Raw genomic sequence first — 16,200 nt, 5'->3', positions numbered from 1 at the left:
AGATCACGGTAATTTACTGGTCTCCGAGTAGAGAAAGGCAACTCAGAGAACGCTGGTTAAAGTTCTGGCCAAAGGAGCAGCTAGCAGACTCACTGATTGTGTGCCACTTTTTACAATTATCAAGAAGGGCTAGAAATTCAGTGAACATAAATCGAGAATCTTCTTTATGCCAAACGAACAGGGGTCCTGTGAGGAGCACAAAAATGAGTAAGACCCAGGAAACGTCAAAGAATTTTTAATTTATCAAACATAAACACCTACAGTACAAAACAGGTATGATTCGTATAAACCACCTGCATCAATATGATAGGGAGAGAGTAAAACCAAAGATACTAACAGGAAAAATTTCCTAGGACCTGTATTTAAAAAGTAACACAATTCCAAGAACAAGCAGACACAGAAGTCTGAGAGTTCTGTATCTTGAGTTATAGGATATGTAGATTCTCAAATCCACTAGATATTACTAAATTGTTGTCCAAAGACACTGTGCTCCCATCAACAGTTTGAGCATTCCTATCCTCAAGACACTTGATATAATTGGAGTTTATTTCTCAAATGCTTATTTATCCAATGTGATAGGTTTGAAATAGTATCTCATTATTGATTTAATTTTCATTTACCATCTTCACATTCTCTGGAGGTTTCTGGTATGTCTGTTTTTAAATTGTGAAATAAAAGACATGGGCTGTTTAAAGGTGGTAAGTCATTTTATTGGGCTAGATCCCTGAAAACAGAAAGTGTGCACAGGATAAGCTCTCTCTTCTTTCCAGAGGTTTCTCTAGGTCCTCGCCTGTTCCCTCCCCTCCCCGTAAATTGCTGGTTTGCCTCAGTAGATAGGGACAACTTTTCCTTTTCTCCTTGAATGTGCCAGAGTAAATTAAAGAGTTTATAAATGAACATGGTTGAAAATACCAGTGTTGACAAAAACATTTGAAACCATTTCCTCCATTTTTGCCCAAACCTTGATTTCTACCCAATTTAGATCATGGAGTAGTCAAGGTACCTCAGAAAGCACGCTTAATTTTAGTCCAGGTCTGGAGACCTGTTTGCAAATGCTTACAAATACATCCACCCCTCCTTCTCTCTCCCAGAAGGGAGAAAGTGCGGGAATACTAAATCGTAGTATTTACTGACACTTACTAGGCGAGTTCTGCCTGAAAAACTACCTATGAGGACAGAATTTTCAGGGAAAACTCCTATATATGATTGTAGGAAAAAACAATTGATTTTAACCAAAAGCCAGTTTAGATTCTTTCCATGCTAAAAACAAAGTAGCAACCAAAAAGGAATGAACACAACACACAGCAGAACTCTCAAAAAACAAAAAGCAGTGTCTCAACTCTGATCAAAACATAATATCAAACGTAGAAAAAACTATATTCCAAAAATTTACGCATGTGGTTCAATAGCACAATCCCTAATACAACGGAAAAACAGAAAGTCGCTATAAATACTTGCTTTCAAAGAAAGAATTGCTGTTACTATTTCCAGTAACAATATAATGCCACATTGCCCCAAATACACGTATATTTATTTTATCTAGTGGTTCTCAACTCTGGGCAATTTTGCCCCACAAGGGACAGTGGCAATGTCTGGAGACATTTTTCATTGCCAAATCTGAATGGAGTTCTACTGGTATCTTGTGGTTAGAAGTCAAGGATGCTGTTAAAGTTCCTATGATGCACAGGACAGCCTCCCATAACAAAGAGTTATCTGGCTCAAAATATCAGAAGGGAAAAAAAAAAAAAAACCCACACCCATAAAAAAACAAAAAACCCTGATCTGATCCATTTCTACATGGCTAGCTGGAAAAAGATGATGAATATGGAGGACTGCAGATAATCAGCACTTTTATTAAAGATTTCCTATTAAGCTAGACAACTCAGGGTCCAGAAAAAGAGCTTGATATTTACATAAATAAAAGTTTACATTTAGTAGTTTTCAGTTGTAATATTTTAGGGTGAAATATGGTCCACAGTCCATAACTCTGGCAACGTTAACTTCCAATATTTATTAGCTTGTCACATAACCTACAAGAACATATACCTACACAGAAGTTCCTAATCGAGCTGACTACCACTGGCTATTACAAAATAATATTTTCTTGTACTTAGGCAATAACTAAATCCCTCATACCCATGCACCAAAAGCTACTGGTTCTCAGATTTCAACAGTGGGTTCAATGTGGTCATTTTCTGAGGAAAGCATTCATGCCCAAAATGCCCTTTCTCTGATGTCACAATCCCTTAAAACTTCACTGTCCAGCTCCATCAAATTTAAAAGCCAGAGTAGAAAAGGAGGCTGATGCTGACAATAAACTTAAAAGGAACTACAAAGACATATTTTCTGGAAAAAGTGAGGAGTGTTGGTAATGAAGTAGAATAAAATATACAAAAGCTGAAAAGGTGCCTCTGAAAGTAATAAGGCCCTCAGAGGTTATTTTATTTCTTGATAAAAGCATCCTTGGGTGTTTCAACAAAGAAAAGACTTTTGGGGGGGTAAAGTGTGTTCTTTTTTTAAAGTCTCCACTTTCAAGTTTGCTGAAGGCATTTGCTTGTCTATTTTCTAGGCTTTATACTAAAAAATATTTTAAAGTTATGAAAAATTTCATATCGAATTTAGAGGAGCCATATAGAGTTCAGAAATCCATATTAAGCCATTTCATATACCTGACAGAAATGCTGACGTTTCTTAAGCTAACAAAGCAAGTGCCATTTGGTAGAAATGTAGAAAGATGAGCAGTTTAACCCCCTGAAGTTTCTGAAAAACTTACAGATGAAGACAAAACTATTTGTTCATGGATTAGGTGGGGTCTACACCAAATATCAACTTCAAAATGTGACCCTGAAATAGAAATTTCTGCTCTTAATGCTTAGTTTAAGCAGAGCAGCCTGCCAACTTAGGAGAAAAAACGGTCTCAAAAAGATCCTAATTAATATACACGCAAATCAGTACAACAGAACATTTCAAAAGCCGAGACCTAATTTCAAAGATTGGGTGCACAGAATTAGAGCACAAAGGTGAAAAACTCCAAAGATTTCTCATATGCAGCAAACGGAACCAACAGATGTTTTGATAAATATGTGGTCGACTCTCTTTAATCTGGCTAAACCTAAAAAGTTTTGTTTCACATGAACTTGACTAGACTGTTTGCTGCATTTCCAGCTTCTGAAAACAAGAAACAGCACCAGGCTTAGATGTGGGTCCAAATCCCAAAGGAGGAAAGCTGCCGCCTGGACGTATTGGGTAACGGGGCAGCCTTACTGAAAACAACCAAGGTTTTATGCGTTATTTTTGGCAAGAGATAGGTGTTACCGGCTGCTTCCTGGGGCGCTGGAAGGAAAATGTCACCACGAATCAGAAAGTACACTGAGCCCCGTGTTTAGATCACAGAGGGAGTACAGCCTCGTCCAACACGGATAAATCATGCCAACTTGTGGAAAGGAGTAAGAGTTGCAGGAAAGGTGTTGCTGCCCAGTGACCCGCAAGACCAAAAGTAACCCCCAGTCTGTGCTGAAGGAAAATGCCGGCGCGCTCATTTTGCCCAGAACTGAGCCGATAAGGGCTGCTGTTTCCACACTTACGCAGGGACAGGCGCTGCTGGAGCGCAGTTCTGGGGGGGCCTCGGTGGTTCTGGGAAGGAGGGACAGGCCCCTTACCTACCCACGTTGGTGGACCTGGGGAGGTACAGGCCTCCCACCTAGTCCCCTGGCAAGCCCCAGTTGAAGGGGCGGTGGGTTAATGTGTTGTCCACCCGGACAAGCCTCCCGGGACGGGGACAAATCCCAGGGAGTACTCACCTGTGGGAATGGTAATCGGCTTCTCCGAGTCCGCACCTAAACAGGGTTTCCAGGGGTGGAGGACGAGCGCCAGCAGGAGCAGCGGGGACTTCACCGCGCACCTCCACATCTTCGGCCCCTGGAGGGTCCGTGCGGGCTTGGGCACCCCCACTCCCCTGCAGCAGGGCACTTCTCGCGAGAACGGTGGGACCCCACCACCGCCACCCCTACTCCTTGTCCGCCGGGGGTTGACAATGACAGCTGCGCGCCGGAGCCGGAGTGGGAGCTGCACGCAGGGCGGACCGGGCCGCTGGAGCTTTGCGGAATGTGGGCGGGAATCAGGCAGCGGCAGAGGAGCCGGCGCCCCCGGGAACGCGGGCGACTTATAGGCTCCCCAAGGGGGACGTGACCGGGCTGGCCGCGCCCTGGCTGGTGGTCGCCGGCTCACCCGCCGCGTCGCTTGTGTAAGACCCTGCGGTCGCCTCTACTCGTCTTTCCCAGCCCGAAATTTGGGATTGTTTGCTCAACTCAGACACTATTTAAGGAGATGTCTGCGGCTACGTGAATAGGCTCACGCAGGGCTTCTCCCTGGAACAGGGAAGCGTGTATTTAGGCTTGGGATTGGGGCTGGGAGAGGAGAGGAGGAGCCACCGGAATCCTGGCTGGCGCGCGGTGTTCCCCTCTCCCTTCCTCTCTGCTTCCGCAACACCAGAGCTTCCCGGTAGCCTCGAAGGGTGAGAATAGGGTGAGAATTTGCTCTTCTCCCCACTTGGATTCTCCCCTTCTAGTCCAAAGTGACTGCAAATCCTCAACAATGTTGGCTGAATGGGACCTCAGCAGACTCTAAGTCGTAGAAATGAATCGTCCCCCATTAATTCGGGCGGGGAGGGGGAGGGTGGTGTCAGGTCCCGGCATCCTGTAAAAACAAGGCCGTGTTATTTTCATTTTATTCTGTAAACCTGAAGTTTTTATTGTCCAGGAAACGTTTCTTTATCCTCTGCCTCCGCCAGGAGAGCGGCAGGCCCTCTCCAGTAATGAGACTTGTAAATCCTGCGGAATTGGAGCCCAGCATGTGTAACCTGGGGCTGTGCCTTACAAGATTTTCCTCCAGTCCACCTGGAAAATTCCTCCCAAAGATCTCCCAGCGATCTCTTGGCTGCTTAGCTCGTCCTTCCCTGCTTCCAGTTTTGCCTCCGGTCTAAGCAAATTCCTTACTTCTGTATTACTTCTTACGTTTTAGCTAGCCCAGGATTTGATCCGTCAGGATGAGCAAGGGCAAAAGTACCAATGAAATCCAAAGCATGACAATTTCACTTCTTCAATTTCATGACAGGAACCATCTCATGGGAGAAAGAGAATCAAACCAGTAGCATTTTAGAATCTTGTATCACTGGTTATCTTTCTAAAATGGAGAGGTTTAAAAGAAAAACAACAACAACAACAACAAAACAGGTATGAGCCAACACCCCTTCCAACTCTGAAGCTTGGAAATTAAAACAGAAAATTGTTGAAAAAGATATGTTTTCTTGTGAACATGTTTTCTCTAAAATTATCACGTTATCAAGGTAAGAAGCACTCTAAATGGAAGCATTAAAAACAAGTGGAAAAACCTGTGAAGATATGTTGTCTGAGGTGTGACATTTTAGAAAAAGAATTATTTCCTTTGCCCACAGCTAAGCCAGTATTACTGTGTTTTGAAGGTTTGGTCTCAGTTTTTTAAGAGAGAAGGAAAATTGGAGAAAGGTCAGAGAAGAATAAAAAATAAAGACATGGAAAGTATGACCTATGAGAAGAATGAAATAACGTTTACTTAGTCTGAAGAAGAAAAAGCTACAGGATGGATTCCTTAATAACATGCTTGAGTATATGGCCAACAGAGTCCATAAAACCAGGCAGAAAGCAAACAGCATTAAATCCTCGGAGTCCTAGAACTCTGCTAGGAAAATCTGGTCTTTTGGCCAAATCTCAGTCCCTAAAATTCGGGACCTGTTCATTGCTCCTGGACACCTTGAACTTGACTTCTTGCTTCCCTGTATCCCCAGCATCTTCAAGAGCTTTAATGGACTTTAAAAAACCTAATTTTCTGCATCCTGCTCCATTTCACAAACCATTCTACTCCATCTCTGCTTTTGCCCCATTTCCGTCACAGCCTCTCCACATCAAAAGTACCTGTGTTTAAACTGAAAAGTCCAACAAAATTGCAGGTTGATATGACTTTCCTCCTCTATTAAGATTCACAAGGTCAGACCTGTAAGTCTTACATAGAGCAAGTGCTTCTTTGGGGTTTTCAAAATAGCCAGACTCTTCTATCACTGTCTGAAAAAGCTCTGATGTTGAAACCAAACCCTTCCTGCCTTTTTATATTTCTGGCTATCTGCTAAACATTTCTACTTGCATGTTCCACTGGCATAAATTCAGCATGTCTTTAACTCGTAAAATCCAGATCCCACTCACAGCTTTCTCTAACTCATAGAGCCTCAGACTTTTTTTTACTTCTCTCCCCCATTCTCCTTGCCTGCCAACTCACAGAGCTAGACACCAAATCCTGTCATTTTTTCCTCTGACATTCTCTCTCCATCTACTACTTTCCATTCTCACTGCCACCACACTACTAATGTACTAGTGAATATGCCCTAACTGTGATGTTTACTGCCCTCCCTGTGGACCCTCCCTGTCTCAATATACCATTGCTATGTTCACTAGACTCAGTGAATATACTCAGTTACTTCATTTCAAACTCAAAGGTTTCTAAAAGGAGTTTGGATTTTTCCCTAGAATGCAAATTCCTTCGCCATCAGACTCAGTCACCTCTCCTCATACCCTAAACCCAAACAATGTGGTTTCTTTTGTCTTCCAAAAACAGACCAAGTACTTTATAACTTCTATTCTGTAGAGTTTGGGTAGGAATCTCTGTCTTTATTTGGGTTCCTCCAGAGGTGGACTTTGAACCAGGATTCAAGGACCAGAGTGTTGGGAGTTTCAAGGAAATGAAGGTGAAGTGACACAGAAAAAGGAAGGTATCTAGTATTGGGTACATTATTAAATCTACCACAGTGGATGACTGTAGTTTAACCCCACAGAGTTGTTACACAATTCAGAAATATCCTGGCCTAGAAATAAGAGAATGGGATATATATACCCTGATACACATCAGTCATCAATTAAGGGCTGAGAGCCATTCCCAGCCTGCTCTGCTTATTGGCATAGCAGCCCTCCAATGATGATGTGGGTCTTGGCCAAAAAAAGTCAGGTTGGCATGTTTCAGAAATGGTAAGAAGATCTGATGAGAAATGAGTGAAGCACCAACAGCATCTACTCAAGTCACCATCCCATTGTTCATGTTATTCTTCTGTCCAGAAAGCTCTCCTCCAAACATTTCCTCTTCCCTTCATTGCCTAAATTCTATCAAGCTCAGATACCACCTCTTACAGGAAGCCCAACTTGAGTATCCTACCCTACCCCAGACTAGGTTAGGTTTCTCTATTCATGATCTCCAACTTCCTAAGCAAACTTCTCTCATTAACCATTTCACTTTATTTACTTTGTTTTGTGACAGTGTTTTTATTAGACAATTTGTCTATCAAGAGCAGGATCCAATATTTTTTCATTGTATACTGAGTGGCACACAGTTGCATGTATTCATTCACTCATCTGCTCATTCAGAAAACATTTACTGAGTGCATACTATATCTCAGGCACTACCCTAGACCCTAGTAAAACAAAATTATCAGTGAAAAAGCAAACGACAATCTCTACCCTTATGGGGCTTTTATCCTCATGTGAAGAAAGAAATATTAAACATATAAAAATAAGATAAATTGTGTGTCAGGTGGTGATAAGTGGTGTGCCAGTTTGAATATATTGTGTCCCCCAAATGCCATTATCTTTGATGTAATCTTGTGTAGGCAGATGTAATCAGTGTTGATTAGATTGGCATTCTTTGAGTGTTTCCATGGAGATGTGCCCCACCCAACTGTAGGTGATAACTCTGATTAGATATTTCCATGGAGTCATGTCCCCACCCATTCAGGGTGGCCCTTGATCAGTGGAACTATATAAATGAGCTGACAGGCACAGGGAACTCAGTGCAGCTGTGAGTAACATTTTGAAGAGGAGCTACAACCAAGAGGGATACTTTGAAGAAAGCACAGGAGGTGAGGATGAGAGACATTTTGAAGAAGGCCGTTGAAAGCAGACTCTTGCTCCGGAGAAGCTGAGAGAGGACAAATATCCCAAGTGCAACTAAGAGTGACATTTTTGAGGAACTGCAGCCTAGAGAGGAACGTCCTGGGAGAAAGCCATTTTGAAACCAGAACTTTGGAGCAGACGCCAGCCACATGCCTTCCCAGCTAACAGAGGTTTTCCGGACATCCTTCAGTGAAGGTACCCGATTGCTGATGTGTTACCTTGGACATTTTATGGCCTTAAGACTATAACTGTGTAACCAAATAAACCCTCTTTTATAAAAGCCAATCCATCTCTGGTGTTTTGCATTCCAGCAGCATTAGCAAACTAGAACAAGTGGTAAGAGAAAATAAATCAGGAAGGGGAACTAGGGAGGACCAAGGAGGAAAGGCTATGTTGAAACTTTAAATAGCAGGGCCTGGGAAGGCCTCATGAAGAATGTGATGATTGGGCAAAGATTGAATGTGGTGAGAGAAAGAGGTATGCTGTGCAATATGGTGGAACTGTGTTCCAGGCAGAAGAAATCGGAAGTACAAAGACCCTGAGGCCCAGGACATATCTGGAGTGTTCTAAGAAAGCAAGGGGGCAACAAACAGGAGATCGGCAACTGTGGGTGAGATTAGTAGACGAAACCCAAAAGGAAATAAGTGGGGAAGGGTGAGCAGATGAGCAGTAGTGTGAGAGTGCAGACCTGGTAGCAACTTTGGTATTTACTCTGAACAGAAAAGCCATTTGGATATCAGCCAGCAGAGCAGCAATTTCATCTCATGTGAGGGGTTTGAAAAGGATCATGGAGTTCAGCTTCTGGTTTAGACTAAGACAAAGGGATTAGGGGGAGGTAAATAAAATGCAAAGCATAGAGATCAATTTGGAAGCTAATTCAGTGGTCCAGGAGAGAGATGATGGTAGTTCCACCAGGTTGGTAGCAGTGAACACATAGATCTTGAATGTAGAACCAACATAATTCGATGGCTTGAACTCAGGTGTGAGATTTAAAAAAGAAAAGGGAGGGGAAGAGTCAGGGAGTACTTATTCAATGAATATTTGTTGGATGAATGAGAAGTAAAGACTTAGGAAAACATGGAATAGCTCTGGAGGTGGAGAGGGACAGAGAGGTAAAATGAAATGGATAAGAAGGAAAACAAACAAACAAACAAACAAAAAACCAAAACAGACAACCATTAAACTCAGAAAATGCTGACACTTATAGAGAGAAGGGGAAACAAAGAAGTCAGCAAAGGAGACTGATAAAGTTGCACAAGTGGGGAAAATATTTACAGAATAGAGACTTGGGAAATAGGATGAAGGTGGACAAAAGGTCACTGATTTTAGCACTGGGGACATGAGTTTAAGATCAAAACTTTAGATGGGAGCAAAACCCATAGTGAACGTAAGTTATAAACTGGAGATGAGGACGTGGAGAACACGATGAAACAGTTTTCATGCTGTGACTCAGTCTAGATTGGGCCTCTCCTGCAGAAGTCAGGGGGCGGTCTTTCTAATTTTAGGTGAAGCCAGTTGCCAGGAAGCTGAAGCCAGCCTTTACATAGGAGAGGCTGGTAGCATACTCCAAAGGCCAGCAGCAGCTTTCTTTTTAAATTCTTTAAGCTGCAACTTGAGGAGAATGATTTCCAAGTGACTTTTCATGGAGATGGCATCCTTTCAAACAAAGTCAGTATGAGAAAATAAAGTGGGCTGCTTAACAAATGATAAGCAAAATAGGTTTCTGCACCCAATAAAAACAGTTATTCATTCTGGGGAAATGTGCATGGGTTATCTCCTGAGGCTTTTTTTACTCCTCTGGTTTTTTATTTGCCTTTGGGAAAGAACCCTTTATAAATCCTGGTTCACTTTTAGTACTTCCAGTGTATCTTTTCTTTTTTTATAACCTTGATTATTTCCTTAATCATTTTAGCATGTGTATATAAAATCTTCCTTAGATAGATATGAATTGAGAAACCCTTGTACCAAGCAAAGAAAAATCAGATGTAAAACTAAACTCACTGAAGTTCAAAGAAAGAAGGACAGGCCAAGATAGCGAAGAGAGCCAGAGAGCACACAAGTATTCTGAAAATGATCCTAGCAGATGTTTCATGACTAGTTGAAATGATTGGAACAGAGTTCTCTGGGGAATGAGTCATCCTACAGGGTCAGCAGCAGATGTTTGTGGCTTCTGCATTAAGTCTTCCAAACATGTTTTAGCAAAGTTTCATGCAGTGCATATCTGTTGAAATAGGTAACTCCAGAATGACGTTAGTTATGATTAAACATAAAACTTGTGTCAGAACTTTCTTGTTCAGCAGTAGTTTCTCACATTTTTAAAGAATAATTCTCTGCTACACGGTTGCCTCATTCTGCTTCTCAGGACCACTGTCACAGCCCAAGAGGGCCATGCCAATCCAGAGGCCAAAGAAGACAACAGGCATTTTTTGATACATGAACTTTTATTCAGGGCTTACTTACAGGGTGAGAAGGCGTGGAGAGATCATGACGGCTCTCTCAGGGAGGGCAGGCATCGCATTCACAGGGAAGACAACCCAGCGATGCAAAGAGGACAGAAGGCCTTTTATAAGGGTTTAAGACAAAGACATTCCTAAGGGTGGGAGAGCATAGATGCAGGAACAGGTCACTCTGACTTGAGGGGTAGTATAGGAAGGACTAGAATAACACTTGAACAATTACATTTTGCTCTTTTTGTGAGACTGAAAGCCTCTCACTTAGTGCCTGCTTCCCATGAAGTTACATTTTAAGGTCAATTTACCCTTTTTCTCTTTACTGGTTTACGAAGACAACAGGCCAAACATTTAGCTGCCTAGGTCATGCAGACTGCTGTGCACCAAAGATCTGCAGGCCTGTTTTACTCAGGCCATGGGTTGCCACAATCACTTAACCCTATCTCTCAAATTGGCCTAACCCAGAGGCAGATTTTCCCTGAAGCTAAGGAAGTTTAAGGGTCAGTATCCTTCACTTGCAAAGACTCCTGTGTTAGGAGTGGTTGGGAGTTGTACAATATTCTAGGTAGGGAGAGAAGCTAGGTTGTAATCTAAAAAAGACTGTGGATAACCCCTCCATTTATTCTTGAGCAGAGGGCAAAGAGGGTACAGGGCATTTCTCACAAACTTTCTAGTAAACAAAGGTGCCTATTTTTCTTTTAAAAATAAAATGAAACATAAATATTACTCTTCCATATTCCTTCTGCCTATATTTAGTAATTGTTTCATGATAAAGTACTAATGAAATGTAAATTTTTTCAGAAAATTACACTTTTCTTTTCACTCCTTTGTGTAAACCTGTTAATAACAAGCCCATCACTAATATCCAGTGTAAAGTTTAACACAGTTTGACAATAAATGTGAATTAAAAAAAAGACATGTATTCATAAAACAAGAATGGAGTGATATTAATAAAGGAGCATCTGAGAATAAGAAAAAGCTCTTAAAATTCAAAATATGACAGCAAAACATTTGAGAATATTAGATAAATTTAAGGAATTTTCTAAGAAAGTAGTACAAAAAGGCAATGAAAAATAGAAAAGAGGGAATTAGAGGATCACTATAACAGAGAGACTAGAGTAAATGGGGGGGAGAAATTCCCCCCCCCAAAAAAAAAAAAACTGGCCCACTGAGGACACAGAACAATGGATAACAAAGAATACACTCCAGGGTATGTCAAAGAGAGGGATGGAGGGAAGGATTAGAAATCACTGTGGCAATGGAGCAATGCCTCCAAAGTTCTGGAGGAATGTTGACATCTGATCTAAAATTCTATATTCAATAGCTATCATTTAAAGTATGAGAGTGGACTGAAAAAATTTTTCAGGCATGCAAAGTTCAAAACACTTAACTTTCATGCACCCTTTCTCAGAGAAGTTATTGGAGAGTGTGCTCCACCAAAACACTGAATCAACCAGCAGACTGAGGATCTAAATACACAAGAGAGGCTAAGGAATTCCCAGGATTATGGTAAAGAGAAATCCCTTTAGAATAGAAGGTAGCACAACCGGTCCAGATAAGAGCAGGGTGAAGGATTGCTCTAGGAGAGTTATCTCCAAGGGAAAAGAAAAAAAATTGCCTCACATCATTGATATTTTGGCTGGAGTTTTATAGTCTATCCTGAAGAAGAAAAATTCAGTGATGGCACGTAGAAAATTAAGCAACTGAATAAAGACTTTAGTGATTATTTCATGGAAAACTAAACAAATTTTAAAAAGGACAACCAATTCTTGGAAAAGCAGAAAATAAGGAAGAAAGGGAAGGAAATCATAGTAAATTATTTAGCTTAACAATGAAGATTATATACAGTCATAATCTTGTAAAGCCTAGTTATTAATTTAATAAAAATTGTGACATACATTTGGAGGATTGTGTATGTATGTGTGTGTGCACGTGTTTTAAACATAGTGAAATCCCTACTTCCTTGGCAGACATTCAAGAAATGGGTGACAGACTCTGTTGCCATCCATTTACTCATTCTTCCATTCTTCCTAATGGAAAATCAATTGTTTCCAAAATAAATTCAGAAAAGGTGACCCCTTCTACAGCTCCAGGGATAGATTCTGATAAGCTACATGTTAACCGTAATCCCTTTCCCCTGGCATGATTGGCTTAGAAGTGACCATGTGACCTAATTCTGGTGAATGACACAAAGGGAAACCTTTGATACAAGTCTCTTGGGCAGCTTCTTGGAAAAGGCACAAGAAAAGGCAGTTCCTTTTTTTCTGGATATCTTCCTGTCAGTGGTATGCCAAGAAATCCTGCAGCACACATGTTGCTCCTGGTTCAAGAACAAGAGCCAAGAGCAACAGAGAAAAAAAGAGCCAGAGACCTATCAGGGAGTCTCTAAGATTGGTCATGCTTGAATAGAGTCTCTGTTGGGGGACCGTGGGTGGTCCTCAGCCTCAGCTGTCAGCTGTGAGACATAGCAGTCAGTTCCCTCCAGCTTCACTTTCTTCTGGGGTTGGTACCATAGAGAGTGAGTCCACTGAGGAATGAGCAGAGTCCCAAGTTCTTTGTGATGCAGCTCCAGTCCTGGGTTATCACTGGCATTAAAGAGGAAGTGTCTGCCATGATAGCATCATCTTCACTGCTGCTACCTCCAGTCATAGGCTTGACTGGTAGTGTAAGCTTGAGGTTGTGAGTCTTGTGAGTGCATAGGATGCACTAATTCTGAAATGATCATTTTCTCAAAAGCAGTATGTCGCAGCCCAAGAAGACCATGCCAGTCCAAAGGCCAAAGAAGACAATAAGCATTTTCTGATACCTGAACCTTAATTCAGGGCTTACTTACAGGGTGAGAAGTCATGGAGGGATCATGACGGCTCTCTCAGGCTGGGCAGGCGTAGCATTCACAGGAAAGATGACCAAGCAATGCAAAAACGGCAGAAAGCCTTTTATAAGAGTTTAAGACAAAGGACTTCCTAAGGGTGGGGGAAGCATAGATGTAGGAATAGGTCATTCTGACCTGGGGGTGGTGCATGAAGAACTAAAATAGCACTTGAACAATTAAATTTTGCTCTTTTTATGAGATTAAGAGCCTCTCACTTCCTGCCTGCTTGCATAAACTTACATTTTAAGGTCAATTTACCCTTTTTCTCTTTACTGGCTTAGAAGGACAATAGGTTAAACATTTAGCTGCCTAGGTCATGCAGACTGCTGTGCACCAAAGATCTGCGGGCCCATTTTGCTCAGGCCATGGGTTGCTACATAGTACAATTCAGACTTAGTCCACAGTGTTTGACTTGCCTGCTGCCATTATAGCCCCCCTTGTACAGTGAGTTGCTATTGTTGAAATTACCAGTGTCCATGGCACTTGTATTCCTGACATTATTCTGTGAACGTCCTTCATAAAGCATTGAAGTGCTTTTGAGGTCACCTGAGATAAAGGAAGATTCACCTCCTTCTTATATGACTGTGTGCCAGAGGAATACCAAGCCCTGGTTCTGGTGGTTGATGCTTTCGCTGATCCATGGGCGCTCTCGGTTGGGATGCTGCCACCCCAATATGAGTGTCTGAAGCACTTTCCATTATATTTTCCTACTTTCTTTTGGAGAGCAAAGTGAAATGTGAAAATGAACACTCCCTGGAAAGCATTAAAGATGATCAAAAGATGTGCCATCACAATAGTCTCCTCATTTTTCATTAAAAAGTAACCTAACTGACTAGGTTAGGCCAAGAAGACACAGAAGAGAAAAAGTGCCAAGCACCACCCAAGACTTAATGTTTTCCAACCCGCTAGAATCTGGTTTCAAAGTATTTGAGTGTTTTACCATTTTGCAAAATTTGATCACCAGGAAGATAATATTTAGCAGAATAATGAAGGCAACAGTTCCAATAAAACACCGTATAAAATAGTTATCAATGTGAAGCCAGCAAGATTTTCCTGTTCCATAGCTCTTTTAGTCAATAGCAGCTAAAACTCCAACCACTGTGGCAGGAAACAAATAACCGTATCCCATTGTGGTTCTCTTTGAGTAGTTCCAAAGGAGCAGTATTCATTGAAATAATTGTCAGGATCAATGTGTGGTAGGATAAACAGCACAGGATCAATCAGGTATACTCAGCTGAACTTCTTATTGATTGAAACCGAAATGACTGGGGAATTCACTGCAATGGTGCTGTTGTGACCTACAAAGTCAAAAACAAGTTTTATGGTTGCATTTTCTGTAACTAAAGAACTGTCCCAGACTCTGGTAAATATGATGAACACCAACTTTGCAAGCCCACTGTTCTGTTTGACAGAGAGTTGGATAAAGTTGCCTGATCCTTGGATGCCCACAGGAAATTTAAAGTCTTGGACCTGTCCTTCTGTTCTGTGTATTGCAATTTCCAAAACAATATTATCTGTGGGCATTGAGCCCCTGGTTGGTTCTAAGAGATTATCAGCTGGGACAAAAGCTCCTTCCTCCAGTGTATTGTGTAACATTGTTGTAGTATACACTTACTTAGAAGAATTCATATGTTTCCAAGATTCCAAAGCTTCAGGTCTCAGAAGGTTGTCCACTGTGTCATAAATGCCTTATTATTCAATCCAACTGAATCATTTTCACAAGGTTTGAGTTCCTGCAGCTGTGAATCAATAATGTCCACCAACTGCTATATCAATCTCACTGAAGAACTCACATCCCCAGCAAACACAAGACCTTCGGTATGTCTAGCCAGTTCATTGGTAACACTAACAGCCTTTTCTTCACTTGAGAGCTTCTGAGCCAGCTGATTTACCCAGTGTGAGGTCTGTTTGCTAAAATCAGGGTCCTTAGGGTTCCATGCTTCAGTGGAAAACATTCAGAGGTAGATGAGGCAATTCCTCTTGTTCCTGTGGGACAGTCTTTCAACCATCATCCCCCTTTGTGCCTGAGGCCACCATATCTGCCTCACATCTAATCCTTCACAGAATCTCTCTGGCAGGGGAAAAATATTTGTCACAGGAGAACAGTTGTAGAAACTGTTGTACATAGTTTTGCCCCTTTGCTTGCTTCCTGCAATCCAGCTACAGTTGTGCTCATGGGGCCTTTTCTGTGGAGTAGTGCTTGTGGTTGATAACTGTGGTTTTGAAAAGCTCATCTGAAGAAATTATTGTCACAGCTGTGGTAGGCTTGTGGGCAGGATCAGGTGGACCAAACTCCAGAAAATATTGTAAAATGAAGTTGATATTCTATACATAGAGTTGATTATCTCCTGGATTGTAATCTGCTGCCACAATGTACTGGTACTGGTTGGGGAAGGGAACATCTACATACTCTCCTCAGTTTATTAGGGTATCATAAATGTAATCAATTGCATTCTTGTCTGTTTTACTTTCATTGTCTTTATAAACTGACCTGACCACATAGAGAAGTCCACATTTCATTAAAAGCATTTGATGCAGCACACTTGTCATATACATTCTCATGCATTGCTTCGAATCAATGAGTGTTTGGATTCAGTTGGCTAATAACTATCATTCCCTTGTTCTGCTCAGTGGTGTAAATGATCTCTAAGCAATTTTCAGCTATTAGGTCAATATCGGTCTTTCCTCCCCATCTAAATGGTGAAGCATCACGGTAATTGGCATTGTTAATTATGGTCTCATCACTCTTAATTCCAGTCTTCAAGTCAAATTTCATAATATTCCTCATTATTCTTTGTTAAAGAGATAGCACCATCATATACCACAAATCTAGTACTGTCTACTTGATTTGGAAGTTTATATGTTGTTAGACAACAGTTTTGGAAATCTAAATAAGTATATTATATCAAAT

The 16,200-nt window shown here is 41.4% G+C and overlaps 1 protein-coding gene and 1 pseudogene across 3 annotated transcripts in view; both read right to left on the bottom strand.

The window, feature by feature from the left end:
* The window catches only part of PLOD2 (procollagen-lysine,2-oxoglutarate 5-dioxygenase 2), a 117,429-nt gene extending 113,165 nt beyond the window's left edge, over nucleotides 1–4,264 (bottom strand). For 2 of the 3 annotated variants that reach the window (XM_037843164.1, XM_037843172.1), the window contains exon 1: nucleotides 3,801–4,264. In XM_037843164.1, coding sequence (XP_037699092.1) covers nucleotides 3,801–3,909 — 109 coding nt within the window. In that variant the 5' untranslated portion in view covers nucleotides 3,910–4,264. The remainder of the gene's footprint in view (nucleotides 1–3,800) is intronic. The other variant, XM_037843173.1, reaches the window with a different exon arrangement.
* A 10,094-nt stretch (nucleotides 4,265–14,358) lies between these two features.
* On the bottom strand, nucleotides 14,359–15,523 carry LOC119526115 (annotated as a pseudogene).
* Nucleotides 15,524–16,200: the final 677 nt, after the last annotated feature.

Source organism: Choloepus didactylus, chromosome 1 (genome assembly GCF_015220235.1).
Source record: "Choloepus didactylus isolate mChoDid1 chromosome 1, mChoDid1.pri, whole genome shotgun sequence".
Classification (NCBI taxonomy): Eukaryota; Metazoa; Chordata; class Mammalia; order Pilosa; family Megalonychidae; genus Choloepus; species Choloepus didactylus.
This window is presented reverse-complemented; position numbering and strand designations above follow the sequence as displayed.